Here is a 16,512-nt window from a genome sequence, read left to right on the forward strand (position 1 = left end):
TAGTCACCTAATATGAGTTCTGTGTTTTACTACCTTACCATTCACCCACGAAATATTACAGAACACCCGCAGCTGCAACCCACCTACGTCAATATGACAGAATTGGCGTCTATGGCTGCTACCAAAGTTACTAACAACCATAATAATAACGCAACTAACCAGCCCCTTTCATCGGTACAAACTCCTGTACAACCACAAGCTATCGGGTACCAGCAGTTACAGCAACCGAATTCACCGGTTTTATCGTCCGCATCATCGCTTATATCACCAGACTCATGTGCCACTAACGCAATTAGTTCGCCGGATGTTTCTGCCTGTAGCGCTCAAACACCGCAGAATACGCCACAAACCGGATCACCTCAAACACCTATCTACAGTGTTAACAGTACAATGGGTACTGTGGATGTCAGTGGATTGGAAAGTGGAGCGTCTTCGATCATCGTTTCTGAAAGTATTCCAAGTAGTCCGAAACGTACAACTGCAAATGAGAGTGAAGGCAATTCTGACAACAAAAAGTCTCAATCGGCATCAACGTCTAATGTTCTAAATGATAACCTACCTGATCAGGCTCATACTAACAACCAATTAGAAAATGTCACAGATACATATATCCTTAAATCTACCGGTTCAGTTCTAGAAAAAACATCAATGTTCGAACAACAAATCAACAATAATCAACATCAGCAGCAAATTTTACACAATCCGCCAGTTCGACACGAAAACATTTACGGACATAAGAGCGAGGATATTTATAAAACTGGGAATCTGTTAGTTGCGGATCGAGATGCAGGTTAGTGTTTTACACTCATTGATTAAACTTCAGCAGCTTCTCACTTGCAACGCTTGATTTCCATTTCTTTTGGAAGTGCATGCAATGATATAACATTTATATATCGCAGAATTACCAACACACATCACATTATTGACTCATTATTTGATTCACTTATATGTTTTGTATACGTTAGATTATCAATGTGCAATGACACACAGCTAAAATACATCACAAAGAGTAAAATAATGTAGATTACATCGATTGAACACACTTAGTTCAAAATGACAAAATTATATGTATTCCATTGATGCATTGCTTTAGAATTTCTATGATTGTATCCAATACAGTACGTCACCTTGATCAGTGAAATAATTTCATAACGCAATATTTTCTAGTATATCGTTGCATGTACTTACATGATCGCAAGTTTTTGGACCTCACAAATGTGACATTTCTAAATATATTTTATATCATCATTATATGTAACATTCGTATGCATTTTTCTTCTTCCTTTTTATTTTATTTTATGACGTGCCTATGTTTTCGTGATCCGCTATGTTTGTATTGGATATTATTTGTTGCATCAAAAAACTATAAATGTGCGAATGTCGCTACTTTGCTGCTAAACAATACTGCTGCTGTTGCTACTGCTACTGCTTCTTGGTGCACCTAGATCGAATTGACAAAGAAACGATTAAAGAACTTAATATTTTAATCGGTGAATTAGACTTATTCCAAAAGGAGCACGAATTGCGATTGGAAGAGGATTTGCTACAGCCACAGTCATTAAAAAATGGTCTCGGTTACTCTAGCAACAATAAAAACTTTTCGTCGAATAATAGTGAATCGACAGGCGATAAAATCTCTGTAACAAGTTCAATGAATTTCGAAGGACCGAATGTATCATTAAACACAACTAATGTGGACAATGAACATCTTTTCCACAGTGATAGTGATATTGCCAAATGTGAGCAACAAAACAACGATTCTATTGAATATACAAGTGCAGGTTTTGAAAACCCTTCCTTCATGCATCTCAACGATTCGGAAATAGTTGTAATGCGTCAAAACAATTTTGATAATGTTGACCCGGAAAACTACTACAGCCAAAATATGAGTGAGGTTGTAGTTCTACGATGCAAGGATGTTTTGAATGAATCGAATAAGGCTGATGATTCGAATAGTTTCGATAGTCAGCAGCGGCTGAGTTCCTTTAAACTTAATAACTCACGATCCGCTTCTCCAGCGTTGTCGTCCTTTGGTGTTTCTCGATCGCCTACACCATCTTTCTCCGTGCCACCAAGTTGCTCTACAACTCCCATTAATTCTTCGCCACAGCATATTATTACCGTTCGAAGCAACAGCAGTAATAACATCAACAACAATCATGTGATAAATCATCCTCAACCACAGCAACAAACTCTGCAACTTGCCCTCAACAATGGTAATCAGAAATGCTCGTTGATGTCAATCCCTTCAGATGAACGCATTAATAAAATTAAGCCTGCAATCACTCCAAGACCCGCATCGTTAACTGGTTTGTGTTTTTATTTATTTTATAACTTTATTTATTTATATCATTTTCATATGTTTTCATCAACTAAGTGACAATCATATTTCAATAAAATTTTTGTTTTTTATTATAAATTTTATTTTTTATCTACTAGATTTGTGAGAGTGGATGTTTATTTTATATCAGCAGTCAGCAGTTGGCTTTCGCAATTACGTCAAATGAATATTGCGAGCTTATATCAGTCTAAAAAATAATCAAGTAACACCTTATGAAATTCATAGTTACTATCAAAGATGATTTAGAATTGTGGTTATTAAATAAGCTATCGGCTTTCGAAAAAAAATGAACGCGAGTGATAATCTTCATCCTTGGTTACTGTTTTTGCTGAAATACAGCAATTGTGTAAATTGCCACAAATTTAAGTTGTTAGTAATACTCCAGACTAACCAATAAAAGATACACGAAGTTTAAAAACATTTGAAAAGCTGTCTTCTTATTAAATACAATTCGCAACAGATCTAACGTCCTAAAAAACCTTTGAGGCCTGAAATTTTGTGTTCAGTATATCATAAACAATCGACACGTTACTGCCAAGTGGATTCCACTTACTTCTGTGCTAAAAGATGAAACATTTCATTAAGATTTCATATTTCATAATAAACTTGCGTTTCAGTTCACAGCACAAAATCAAATGTCTTATACTTCGGTTTACATACCAAAATCAATCTTTGTCACTCAAATTTCAATTCCAAAACACGTCAAAATACCGTGGGTTCCATTGAAGATCGATATGGGTCGACATGTTAAAATGATTGGGGTCGTTTATTAGTATTTATGTGTAAAGAGCATTTGGTATGAGTGTGTGATTTTTTTCAGTGTACTTTCGGAATTCGAGAAAGCTGTTATCAATGTTATAAAGATTCTTTCCCGGAAGAATAATTTTTATATTTTACACACAAAATATCGTTCGACAATTGAACTCAAAAGGTATAAAGAAGTTACATTATAAATGATTGAAATTTCGGCCCATTTGTGAATATTATTACATTTCGGGTTTGAAATTCGATCATTCGTGATTCGGCCGTTTGTCCATAATCCGTTTTGGTAGTTTACTTTCGGCATTCTGCTTTTTATTACTTTAAATTTTTTGGCATACCTATACCTATACTATCAAAAATGCATTGTTCTTTTGTATTTTGGACCTGTATGAATCGTCTCTACCCGGGCAGGAGAGCATAACAAAATCGAAACTCATCGATAACATATTTTACTATGAGGACTTATCGTGTTATTCGAAAGATACATGCATATGAAAATATCATAAAATTTTGATATCATATCTCGCTATGCCTTCAATGATATATTTGAGTTGATTTTACAATATCTCAATAATAAGTGAAAATTGTTCGTTATTGACTATTTATAATATATCAGTTATGCATTCAGTATTCAATAAGTTGAATAGTTGGAGTTGGATTCAATTTTAGCAACTATGTAAACCATATTAAGATCAAAATGAGGTGTATTTCCAATATCTGGTTGTGATATTATACAGTCAAATCTCTCTATTACGACAAGTCATATAGCGACAAATCTCTCTATAGCGACATTCTCAATGGTCCCTTCTGCTTCATAATCATAAAACTGATTCGTTTTTTTGCGACGTTTCTCCATAACGACGGTCACTTGCGTTGTCGTTATAGAGCGATTCGACTGTAATGATATTTTCTCCTGCTCGGGTAGTAGATCGATTGTTTTTTTTTTTCGATTTTTTTTTTCAAATTGCTCATACAAACTCACATATTTGATCAATGATATGTTTGAGTATAAATTTTAGATTTGACTTAAAATGTTATTCGTTTTCTTACAGGAACCAGTCGTATTACAAGAAGATCATCTATCAATACTGTAAAACCCCCACCCCCAGTGCGTCGAAGTTCTAGCGTAACTCCAAACCCTAATCAAGGAACCGTATGTCTTTGTTTGTTTATGGATTTATTAACAGGTTCTAATTTTAGCACTTATTATAGAGTTCTCCAAATCTTGTGCAACAGAGTCTTGTGTATACCTCATCAGAAAGTTTACCACCTCCACCCGCATATTTACTCGATAGTAATGCTGGGCATTCTCCAGGTAGTTATTCTGTATTACAACCTAAATTCAATTGTCATATCGTTATATACAGTTCCAGGAAATGTAGCCGGAACTGTAAAGGCCCTGAATGAAATTCGACACAAACCTGCTAGTCCCAGTGTGCTACGACGCGCCCCTCATAATGTGCCGAATCAACAACAATCATTAACTGTACGTCATATTTCAAAACGTCTCATATTTGATTTCGAATCCTTGCATTTTTTTTGTCTATCTATTGACAATCGGTTTATTCTCATTATTATATTTATTAACCAGATGCAGTATCCTACCAATGCATTAAGTAGCACGCCCATGCCTGAATCCTGCACTGCATTGCCTTACACATCACAATTCTCTCCACAAAATTCTGCTTTATATTCCACGACTAATGGTAGTCCTAATATGGTACGCCTTTTAAGCAAATATCTCGTGTTTTAATAATTTCTGACTTGAAAATTAATTATATATTGTTTTCAACACGCGGCAACAGTCAGCGAACCGTACTTCGAAGTCAATACATCACCAACAAGGCATTTATGCACAACCGAAACAGATCACGAGTATGTCAAGCTTTCGTGCCACAAGTCCAGGTAAATCATCAGTTGACAGTTTTGTATTGATTTCATTTTAAATAGTCAATGATCAACTCGATAAATCTGCTTTGAATTGAACAAATGTCTATTTTTCTACTTGCTTATCCAAGGTCCGCAAAAACAAAATAGTGGATTACTAGCACAGTTGACGACTCGAAATATTCCTGGTAAAACTCAGCATCAATCATCACCTCAGCATTGTCAATCGCATCAGCAACAACAGTCCTTCGCTTACACTACAGCGCCTTCGAATGAATCATTGTTCCATAGAACTCAAACGGAGCAACATTCTACCATTAGTGTTGTTAATCAGCAGCAACCACAAACATCATCTCAACAAACGCCAGCTCAACATCAGCAACAATCTTCGCATTACCATTACCACCAACAGCAACACTATTCTGCAACCAAAAGCAGTGGCAGTCAAAGAGACGGTAAAAATGTTATTTATTCACCTGCCCATTCTCAAAACCAGCAGCAGCCACACCATCACACTCAGCAACTGCAGCATAACTCTCAACAGTACCAGCAAACGAAGCCCCAGTATCTCTATCAACAACCGCAGCCGCAGCAATCTTTTGCAACTCAAAATATTTACATATCCACGAATCCATTCGCAACAGCAAATCCAGTCCATTCTAGCTATTCTCCCTCATCCTTTGGTAAATCGTCTCGGGATAGTCGTCACGCTGCTGGCAGTAATGAATGTTCCGGCCAAAGCGGCAATGTCATAAACAGTCGATCAAGTAATTGCATATCAACTGCTTCAAAACGTCCTGCATTAATTTGTAAATTTCGATGTTTTGTTTGGCTTTGTTTTGTTTTTTATTTTATTGGCGTGCAGCTAGTTTTTGATACCATGCGTAAAAATAATGTTTTTGTTTGTTGTGTTGTTTGGTAGTTACTCAGAAAAATGACTCAAAAATTCCACAAAAGGTAGTTGAACGCAAATTGAATAAACGTATCTGTGCAATGGGACTTTTCCTGCAAGTACTACCAACAGGGTGGCGAAAACCTGGAAAATCAGGAAATGTCGCCAAGGAATTTATTTCTTGTTCAAGAAATCAGGGAATATCAAGAAAACCTGAAAAATAATCAGGATATTTTTTTAACCAGACGCAACTCTTTTTCAAACGGGTTATGAATGCTAAAACGGCTTGTTTATAAGTAAGATGTTAATATGGAGTATCAGCTGTTTGGTTTCATATTTGATCGGGTACTTTGCACTGGAATTTCCGAATTGCGTTCGACTACTTTGTGCTGAATGGTGAAAAATATCAGCGAAACTAATGTTATGTTTCAGGAAATATCAGGAAATTTAATTTTGAAAACTTTTCGCCACCAATATTGAAATGGGATTTATTTTAAGTAGGAACGGGGTCGTTTTTTACGATTCTTTAAATACCTACATATCTAGTATGAATTACTGCGAAACAGTAGTAATCTGCCCCAGATCACATTTATGTTCTTCATTCAGAATAGCGCATATATACCGTACAGTGCCCATTCACCGTGAGGGTTCCATTCACCGCTCACATTTCACTTGAAAGTTATTTTTTTGCATAACAAAACACACTTTTTGAAACAAATTTCCATCGATACTTCAGCAACGGTTTTCTGGAGGATTGGAGAATTTTGTTTTCGTGAAGTGACTCGTTTCACTACAGTCAAATAATAAAAATTCACAAAATTATTGTTTCTGAAATTCTATTACATCTTCATTGATATAACTTTTCAATTGTGATTCCTGATACACACACACACATATATATATATATATATATATATATATATATATATATATATATATATATATATATATATATATATATATATATATATATATATATATATATATATATATATATATATATATATATATATATATATATATATATATATATATATATATATATATATATATATATATATATATATATTGAGTTCTAGTAGTCTCGGCTTGGGAAAGGCTGTTAGTGTCAGTAGGATCGTAGCGTAAACCCCGCAATTGTCCTGTACACTCAACAGTTGGCTGCGAAGTCGGTGTATAAATAAACAGATGGTCGAGTTCCGAATCGGAATGTAGCACCAAGGCTTTGCTTTTTTGTGTGTTTATCACAAAGGCATACTTGTGTTTTGACATATTCCACACAAAAATATCACCGTCTCACCACTCCTCAAACTGCATTTGTTCAGGTAGAAAATACAAAAATCCAAACCTAAGCTTTTTTTGATTTACCTTAAACGTAAAAGTATTTATAAGTTTCTATTGATCATTGTAATATGATGCTAACGTGTTAAATTTCGCGAACATAGAAATCATTTTTTGTATTTTTGTAGATGTTAAGTGCATGTATAGCAGCGCTTGATTACGGTGACTTAAAATCTGTTTGAAAAATGACCAACATCTGGTAGCATCGACTGCTGAGTTTGTGCTTAACTTTTTATTTTTATTAGTTAAACTAATAAATCGTTTCGTAAAATAAACTTTATTTTTTCTTCTCACAGATTGTCAAAATCGTACTAGTAGCGGCAATGTCAGTAACACCAACAATGTGCTTGCAAAAACAAGTGCGGGTTTTATAGAAAACCTAAATGCGAGATTAGCGGAACAAAGACTCTCAGGAAAAGCGTTTGCGGTACGAAATCTAATAAACAGTAAAGCTCTGGTAAGTATCTATATCTCCAAAACTAAACGTATATTGCATATCATTACATTCAAAACTAGTTAGTTTACGAAGCAATCGGTCTTTTTACCTCTCCTTTTATTACGTTTATTTGCATTAATTAAGGACGATGAACAATGCCATAAATATTATCAAAATGTTTAATCTGCCCCACGATTATTCATCAGCTTAGCTGCTTTAATTGTCAAACTTGCCTGTTGACTGATATTCTTCTGTTTATAAGGTGAGGCGTATGTTTATAAATTGGTTTCAAGTTTTGTCCAATAACAGCTAAACTTATTGTGCATAATACCTTACCGTGTACGAACCGAATAGATATAGTATTAGCTACTAATCAAGTTTGCTTTTCTGGTTTGTAACCATTACTAGATCGCTATGCAAATAACCTAAATCTTAAGTTGTGTCTTACCATCAGATGTTAAATCTAATTTTTCACATATTTTTTCAAAGAGGAACCTAACGAATATGGCAATTTAACCCAAGGCAGCAGGTCAGTTTTTAGTGATCATTAACTTTACCTTCTAAATCAACGGTCAGGTTCTGTGCCACGCAAAAGCTTAAGTTTTATAAGATGTTAGTTTTGTGCATAAAGTTACGTAGCCAGTTTGCTTTCTACGTCTCAAATCGACTGTATAATGGAGTAGGGGTGAGGTTTTCTGCATAAATAAAGAAAAAAAGTCATTTTTGGTCATCCACAAAGTACGGGAGATAGGTTGAATCTATTTATATAAAAGAGAAGTTTTGTATGTATGTATGTTCCAGCATAACTCTCGAAGGCCTGAACCGATTCAACCAAACTTGGCATACGTGTTCTTTGTACAAAGGCAGTGGTCATAGGAATATTGGATAGGGGAAGGGGTCACCCTTAAGGAGTTATATACCTTTTTAGTTTCTTGAACTACAACATCTTGAGAACATTTTTACAAATGTCTGGTCTGAGGTCTGAGCAATAGGGAGAAAGTTAGAGCGATTTGCAACACGTCTTGCTACGGCCGCATAAGCTAAACTTGAAACTTTCAACGCGATTATCTCGGAATAGTGTTTTTCGAAAAATGACTTTGCCGTGATCCTGATAGCGGGAAAACTACTGAACCGATTTCCTTCATCTTTTTTTTTTAATTTTCGTTATTAAATTCGATTGAACCATTGCTTTTCGAAACATACAGTTACATTTTGCCACAAAAAATTTTAATGAACTTTTAGCGCTCAAAACGTGCATTTTTTGGTAAAAACGTTCCCGTTTGTACTGAAAACAAAATACTCATAAAAGCGATCGTTCAAGGACACGGCACACTTTTAAACTAATGGAATTATATGAGTTTTTTTGAATTTAGTTAACCCGCTGAGTCTCTCAAGATCACCGCAAGCCTCTGCGAAAAAAAAGCGTTTAGGGAAAACGGCCATTACTCCAGGAATAATTGGTATATCTCAAAATCAAACGTATTTTTGTTGTTGTTGATAAACTGTACTTTTAGAAAAATACCACTTCGATGCAATAAAAATGGTGCTATGCACTGAAAATATATTCAAACTTCCCTCATTTTTCTCGATCAAAAAGGTACCATGGAACGTGTGAAATTGATCAATTTTTATAACAATTTCCAACTAACTAGCTTCATGTTCATTTTTCCCGAAATAGTTTAATTTTAAAACAAGTACTGGTAAGTGCTTCAGTAAACTTCTATGGCTATTGGTGAAATTTCTATCGTCTACTTCATGAAATAAATTCGATAATTCTATAAGGTACTATGAGGTAAATTGGGGTGGAATTGATCACCATTGAAATCCATACATTCTTTTGGCAATGTGCTTTTTTTCGATATTCCAAAGATAAATGATGATTTCTGTACTGAAAAATATCATTTACAGCTAGTTTGGAAACGAAAATGACGATATTTCAGGTTAAAATTTGTTCATTTTGGTTCACGAGTTGCTTGTTGCTAAATTTGCTCTTATTTGATCGTCGTTAGACCGATTTCAATTCGGTTTGTTGCAAAAGCTCAAAAACTAGCTCTGAAATTAACATCTTTGTGGATTTCTTTAATGGTATGGAAAGATCATTGTTGAAAATTACATTTTTTGAGCTTTTATCAAACTTTACTCACTTCTCCAAATTCAACGTAATTAACCCTCAACTAAGAAATCTTTAAGTAAATTCAATACTTTTTTTGTTATTTGGAAACTTGTTTGATCAAATTTGATTGAGTTTTGACTGAGTTAGAAGAATTTTTCGAAAATATGAAAAATTGCACCGGGCATGCAAGGGTTAACTTTGACAGATATGTGAATCATGCAAAAGTTGCGTTTAAGGACACGTTAACATTGCCTAGTGTTGTAAGAGCAATATCTTTTGATTAGTATTTTTTATCACGAATTTTCAGGTGATCATTTTCACCCCACTGATCAATTTCACCCCATTCCACGGTATATAACCCCTTAAAGGAGGGGGTCAAAAGTAATAAATTTTCATACATAATGGAAACCTTTCATTGAAATTTAATGATTTCCGGGTACTTGGTCATATTTGGAGGCCGGAAGTTGATGTCCAGAGACTGAAACATGATGTTCGATGCCATTTTCAATTTAAGATGGCGACTTCCGGTTTCTGGGAAGCAATTTAAAACTGTGGAAAACGCTCACAAACCCCCCAATGTTGGTATTCTCGGAGCAAAAATGACTTTTAAGAACCGGTTATCGGTGTCTGACGATACTTTGAAACTTGGGTTGCCGACTTCCGGTTTCTGGAAATCTGCGAAAATTATAATTGAATTATATACTGTGCAATAGGGGTATTTTCGGAATCGGAATGACGCCGTCATACGAAAATCGATCATATATTTCCAAATATTGGCCTTTTTTGAAATGTAGTGACGTCTGTATGCCGCCGAAAATCGGCTTTCGCGCAAATGTTTCTAGAGAAGTATTTCAAAACATCCAACCTGCTTTGATTCGTTTTTGGAACGATTTCTTGGCATATTTCTTGCTTAATTTGATAACGGAGAGTCCAATCTAGCGTTTTAGATAAGAAAAATATGTTTGGAAAAGTTGCTGAAGCTTCGAATTAAAATTTGGTCAAGAGCATCGATCAACTAAGATAAGAGCTCCTAAAATCCAGCTATTTATTTAAAAAAAGTTTTGTATGTATGTATGTATGTTCTAGCATAACTCTCGAATGACTGTACCGATTTTCAACCAAACTTGGCATACGTGTTCTTTGTACAGAGGAAGTGGTCATAGAAATATTGGGAAAAGGAAGGGGCAGCTATCAAAGAGGAAAGGGGTCTTAATTTATAAAAAAGTCAGGTCTTTTAGTGCCCTATGGGAACTTTTTGAATAGGTACGATAACTTTCATGCCCTCGGTCGGTCATGGCCAGAAGTTGATGTCTAGAGACCGGAATATCATGTTCGATGTTTTTCCAAAACAAAAATGGCGACTTTGGGTTTCTGGGAAACTGTATACAACTGTAGAAAACTTTTACAAATCTCCAAACATTGGTATTTCCGGAACCAGGATGACCTTCAGAAACCAGAAATAAAAGTCCAACGACATTTTTTAAATTCAATATGGCGACTTTCGGTTTCAGAATTTTGTGAAAAACGAATATATGCTCTGCAATGTGTATATTTTCGATATCAAGATGACGTCCAGAATTCAAATATTCATGTCCGGCGTAAATTTTAAAATCGTACATGGCGGATTACATTTCTGGAAAGGTTGCTAGAATACAGAAGAAGGCTTGGACGTAATATTGAAACGTTGTTTTGAAATCAATTCCGCGATTTCTGTTTTCTGTCAAGCTGTGTAAAACTGAGTAAAATGGTTAAATAATGTCAATATTTCTAGAAAGAGAACTATGTTCAGAAAATGACGACACCCGTTGTCAAAGCAATTTTCAAATTCAAGGAGAAAAATATTCAAATATTCTCTGATATTAGGTTCATAGGTCAGAGCTATGGTTGGTGTCCGAACGTTTGGTATAGTGAGGGTTGTTTTTCTGCATTGGAAGGGATTCAAAACTTGAGGAAAATGTGGAGATAAACCCCTTATCTCCAAATTGTTAATTAATTTATGGAGACTGATGTTCAACTATAAGAATGATATTGATATTGTTCACACAAAAAAGTAAAACGATAAGACATAGCAAGCAATAATTTTAACTATCAGAGGTGAGCTTAGGCTATTGATTATGTATGTTCACTCTAATTTGAGTTTATTGTGAGTTAATCGATACCGTCGAAGATGCTGATGATGCAATCCATTTTCCAACGGAATTTTTGAACTTACTCGACCCAACTGCAATGCCTCCGCATCGATTGTTAATCAACAAAAAAGGTGGTATATAAGCAAGTTCATAACTTAAATAGAAATATTATTTGAAATGATGGGTTGGAGAAAATATATGGAAATATAGAAAATTATAGAAAAAGCACGAGCAAGACCGGGTACATTCAGCTAGTTTTAGATAAATTTGAGGAAGTTACCTTTTTTAAAACTTTTAATAAGTAAGTGGTCGTATGTTCGAATCATTGCTAGGGTAGGCTGTTAGTAACAGTAGGATCGTAGCGGGTCTAGCGTTTTCTTGTACACTGATAGTTGGCTCCAATATAATAAACAACTGGTCAAGTTCCGATAGCGGAAAGTAGTTGGGCTTTCCCTTTTGAACATTATTAACAGCGCTGATGACAAGCTGCTTTTGCTTGCTAGTCAATTGTTGATGCTCACCGCCATCAACAATTGACTAGTCGACAAAAGCAGGAAAAAGTTGCCCTAAAACTCCAACTGGAAAAAGGAAAAAAATATTCCGGTTTCCAGAAAACTATCTAAAATGACCAAATATCATCCAAAACGGGTATTTCCGTAATCGGGAAGATGCACAAAAGCCATTTTGATATCAATCCGAGGTGGCAACTTCCGGTTCCCAGGAAATTTCCGGTTTCTGTAAAACATCCAAAAGTAACCACTATGGGTATTTCCAAAATCGAGATAATACCTAGAGGTCGCACTTCAAAAAGGAAAAAGATGACCAAATACTATTCAATATAGACGTTTTCCAAATCGAGATGAAACACAGAGGTTATACATCAAACTTGCATTCGTGGTTTTGTACATGAGCCACGTTTAAAAAACCCATTTAAACCTTGCATAGTTATAAGAACTGACAAAACGATGTCTCCTTGACGTAAAACATCTTTTTATTTACATTTTCGCGTATTATTCTATTATGTTGTAATTTTGATTTTTTTTACAAAGTTAATATAACATGTAATGTTGAGTGAGGCATGAAGTTGAAAGAGGTAACAGTGAGAATAGGGCTCAATAATCTCCTGAAGCCCCAAAATGACTAAATTTTCTTAGTTTTGTAACTCTAAAACATGTTTGTTTATTATCTAATGGTAAACTTCAAAAAAAAAAAATTCACAATGTACATCATTTAAGAAAAAACCTACTTTTCTGATTTTTATTTTTATTTTAGCCGGATCCACGCATTTGCCATGAATCACTAATGGATCAAATCAAACGCGGTGCAACGCTAAAACGAAATCGGACGATTAACGATCGAAGTGCGCCAAAAATTCACTAGGATAGTCGAGCGTATAATTATTGAAGCCAAATAATCGCGAATTATTCGAAATTCAAGTGAGTGTAAGAATGTTTCTTGCGCTCGTCACTCGAATGTGTCTCAAATTATTTGCGTTTCATCCCTTCTGTTATTGAGAGCTTTATTTCGTTCAGTATTATACGAAGGGTTGAGAAAAACGATAATTACGTTTTGCGCCAGTCGGTCAATGAGACGGAATCTATTTATATATATTTTACGTTCAATCTAATTAACGAACAGAAGGCATGTCAGTAAAATGACAGAAAGTTGCATATTTCAAATGTTATCTATTTACTAATATGTATTTAATAATTCGGTTTAGTATTTATAAACGTATTAGCTAGAGATGCTATATCGTATCAGACAAAAAAAAAATAAAAAGGTGAATATCGCCTTCATACGAGCCAACTTTGCAAATAGATTTTGTTGGGTACATTCGTTCTGTTTCTACAATACGCATCTCTTTCCAACAGTTGTACATGCATAAAATGCTTTTATTTTAGCAATCGCCCTTAATTAAGTAAAATTTTACAATAACAATACATTATAAATAAACATATTATACTCTTGTAATTCATACCAAAGGAGCTATCTATCATTAAATTGATTTTCACCGATTTTTTGAACAAATTAATTTTTTAGAATTGAAAAAACAGAACTGATTCAAAAATATCATTTGCTCTCTGCGAAACGCAAAGCACTGAATCAACAAAGTTTGAATCGCTCCTCTAGGAGTTGTTAAAAATCATCAACAAGGTAAAAAGCAAAAAACCTATATCAATTATAAAACATGGTACTGAAAATATACATTAACCTGTATGTAATATGTGTAAACAGGTAATTTTACTTTCTCAAATGGTATTTCTATATCTACAACAATGAGGGGTTCAAAGGGAGATGAGAAAATTCAATGTCGTCCATTAACATTTAGGAGAACACAATACAAGCATACAGGGGATAGTCAAAATAAGTAGGATAGGCAAAATTTTGATGAAATTTGAAATGCTATAGCTTTGCTAAACGTTATTCGATTTTAATAATTCGAACACCATTGAACTGGAAAACTTTTGAAGTTTCATTTTCTGACCCCAGATCTGGCCTAGGTCACCGGATATAGGAAATATTCCTGAGTTCCGGTAGGCATGTCAAACCTGCTAATTTTTGGATGGATTTGGTAATGGGTTACCTGATAGAAATGCTCATTTGATCATTGGCATAGATGACAAAATCATTTCTGAAGCGAATGGTTCATCAAGAACCGGAATCGGCCAAGAACTCATCGAGAAATGGCTATTTTTCATCCGGAAGTCCTCAGAGGAACCTTTAGTAGGGGACATTTACGTTTTTGCACCAAATATAGCGTGTTACACCTCTATCTTCAGGATTTTTTATCAGGAATCTTTTAAAAGACATATATCTGAATATAGGCTGCATTGGCCACTTCCGGAACGGCCTGGAGGCCCCGAAGGAACCCGTAGTGGGAGAATTCACATTTCTGCATCAAAATATAGCATGCGACACCTCTATCTTCAGGATTTTCCATCAGGAATCATCCAAAAGACATATTTTTTTAAATACAGATTACGTTGGCCACTCCCGGAACGATCCAGATTCCCCGGAGGAACCCGGAATTGGGACATTTACATTTTTGCATCAAATAAAGCGTGCGACGCTTCTACCTTCAAGACTTTTATCAGGAACCATCAAGAAGACATATTTTTGAATACAGATTACGTTGGCCACTCCCGGGATGATCCGGATACCCCGTAGGAACCCGGAAATGGGGACATTTACATTATTGCATCAAATAAAGCGTGCGACACTTCTATCTTCAGGATTTTTCATCAGGAATCTTACAAAAAAAATATTTCCTAATATAGGCTGCATTAGCCACTTCCTAGGCCAGATCTGGGGTCAGAAAACGAAACTTCAAAAGTTTTCCAGTTCAATGGTGTTCGATTTATTAAAATCGAATAACGTTTAGCAAAGCTATAGCATTTCAAATTTCGTCAAAATTTTGCCTATCCTACTTATTTTGACTATCCCCTGTATGTTTAATCGCAATAAAAGCTCAACCAGGAAAATCTACAACAATTTCCTAGCCTATCGATATATTAAAAAAAAAAGATATTCGAAAAATGTACATTTGTTTTGCAATCCAATTCCTAATCGCTAATCAGACGTGTGAAAATATCAATTATCCACGCTTGAGTTCATGCCTAAGAACATTTTTTTTAATCCCTTGAGGTCTACTCTTACGGTTTGTAAAATATTTATTTTTTTACCAAATAGAGACATTTATTCAAGCCATTTGGCCATTTGAAGAGAAAATTTTCGTTTGCGAAATTCTTATTATAATTTTTTTTTAATTTTTACTCTACCTTTGTGTCTTCCACTTTGCACAGGATATTTCAATCAAGGCTCTTCTAACGTCGATATTTTTTTTTCTATGTGTTAATTCATTCGTCAATAGAGGCTAACTTGAATAATTACCAACAAAGCGTTAAGTTTTTATACCAATTATTTATTTAATCATTATTTATCATCAACCTGCAGAAAAAAAAGAGTTCGACATATACTAAATTGATTGAATCTCGAATAGCACATTGATCTAAGTATATATTAGTAAAGTCAAAAGCTTTATTTTTGCTCCTATATTGGATACTTATTGTAATGCGAATAATGTATATAAGCATTCGACTACTGACTATCATTGGAATAATTTATTTAGTTCTATTGTTTAACAGCTTTTATAGCATCACAACGGAATCTGTAATTTCCGCAAATAAGGAAAAATAATACAAATTCAAGCAAACAGCAAATAAAACAATAACTACTAGATAGGTGAGCAGTGCGTGAAACTTTACGAAATAATAAACTCTACTAACGCATCACCACAAATGATGAATAGATTCTGCGAAAATTAGACTTACACATATACACATATATATATTTTTATACAAAACACGGACATCAGTGCGGGAGTTTTTTCTGTTTTGTTCGGATAGTAACAAAAGTAACGACTATCGGTAAAATTGTAATGTTCAATTCAACTATACACCATAAACGGTAACATTATCATGAAAATATATCGCTGTAATCTAAAACAAATATACTAAATACAAATGTATAAATAAATAAAGGCAGTTTATATGTATCCGAAAAAGGCATTTTGAAATCTTTGTGGAAACTTTAGTTTGATGCATATGTTTT

General features: G+C 34.6%; 1 protein-coding gene across 9 annotated transcripts in view; it reads left to right on the top strand.

Annotated features, from left to right (window-relative positions):
* LOC129720969 (mucin-2) overlaps positions 1-13,580 on the top strand; it is an 85,113-nt gene extending 71,533 nt beyond the window's left edge. For 3 of the 9 annotated variants that reach the window (XM_055672943.1, XM_055672946.1, XM_055672944.1), the window contains 10 exons: positions 62-790; positions 1,446-2,309; positions 4,156-4,256; positions 4,316-4,418; positions 4,471-4,589; positions 4,695-4,823; positions 4,909-5,008; positions 5,122-5,757; positions 7,520-7,680; positions 13,174-13,580. In XM_055672943.1, coding sequence (XP_055528918.1) covers positions 62-790; positions 1,446-2,309; positions 4,156-4,256; positions 4,316-4,418; positions 4,471-4,589; positions 4,695-4,823; positions 4,909-5,008; positions 5,122-5,757; positions 7,520-7,680; positions 13,174-13,281 — 3,050 coding nt within the window. In that variant the 3' untranslated portion in view covers positions 13,282-13,580. Of the gene's footprint in view, positions 1-61; positions 791-1,445; positions 2,310-4,155; positions 4,257-4,315; positions 4,419-4,470; positions 4,590-4,694; positions 4,824-4,908; positions 5,009-5,121; positions 5,758-7,519; positions 7,681-7,803; positions 7,922-13,173 lie in introns of all 9 variants that reach the window. The other 6 variants (XR_008727322.1, XM_055672948.1, XM_055672945.1 and 3 more) reach the window with 6 other exon arrangements.
* Positions 13,581-16,512: the final 2,932 nt, after the last annotated feature.

This window comes from Wyeomyia smithii, chromosome 2, assembly GCF_029784165.1.
Source record: "Wyeomyia smithii strain HCP4-BCI-WySm-NY-G18 chromosome 2, ASM2978416v1, whole genome shotgun sequence".
NCBI classification, from domain to species: Eukaryota; Metazoa; Arthropoda; class Insecta; order Diptera; family Culicidae; genus Wyeomyia; species Wyeomyia smithii.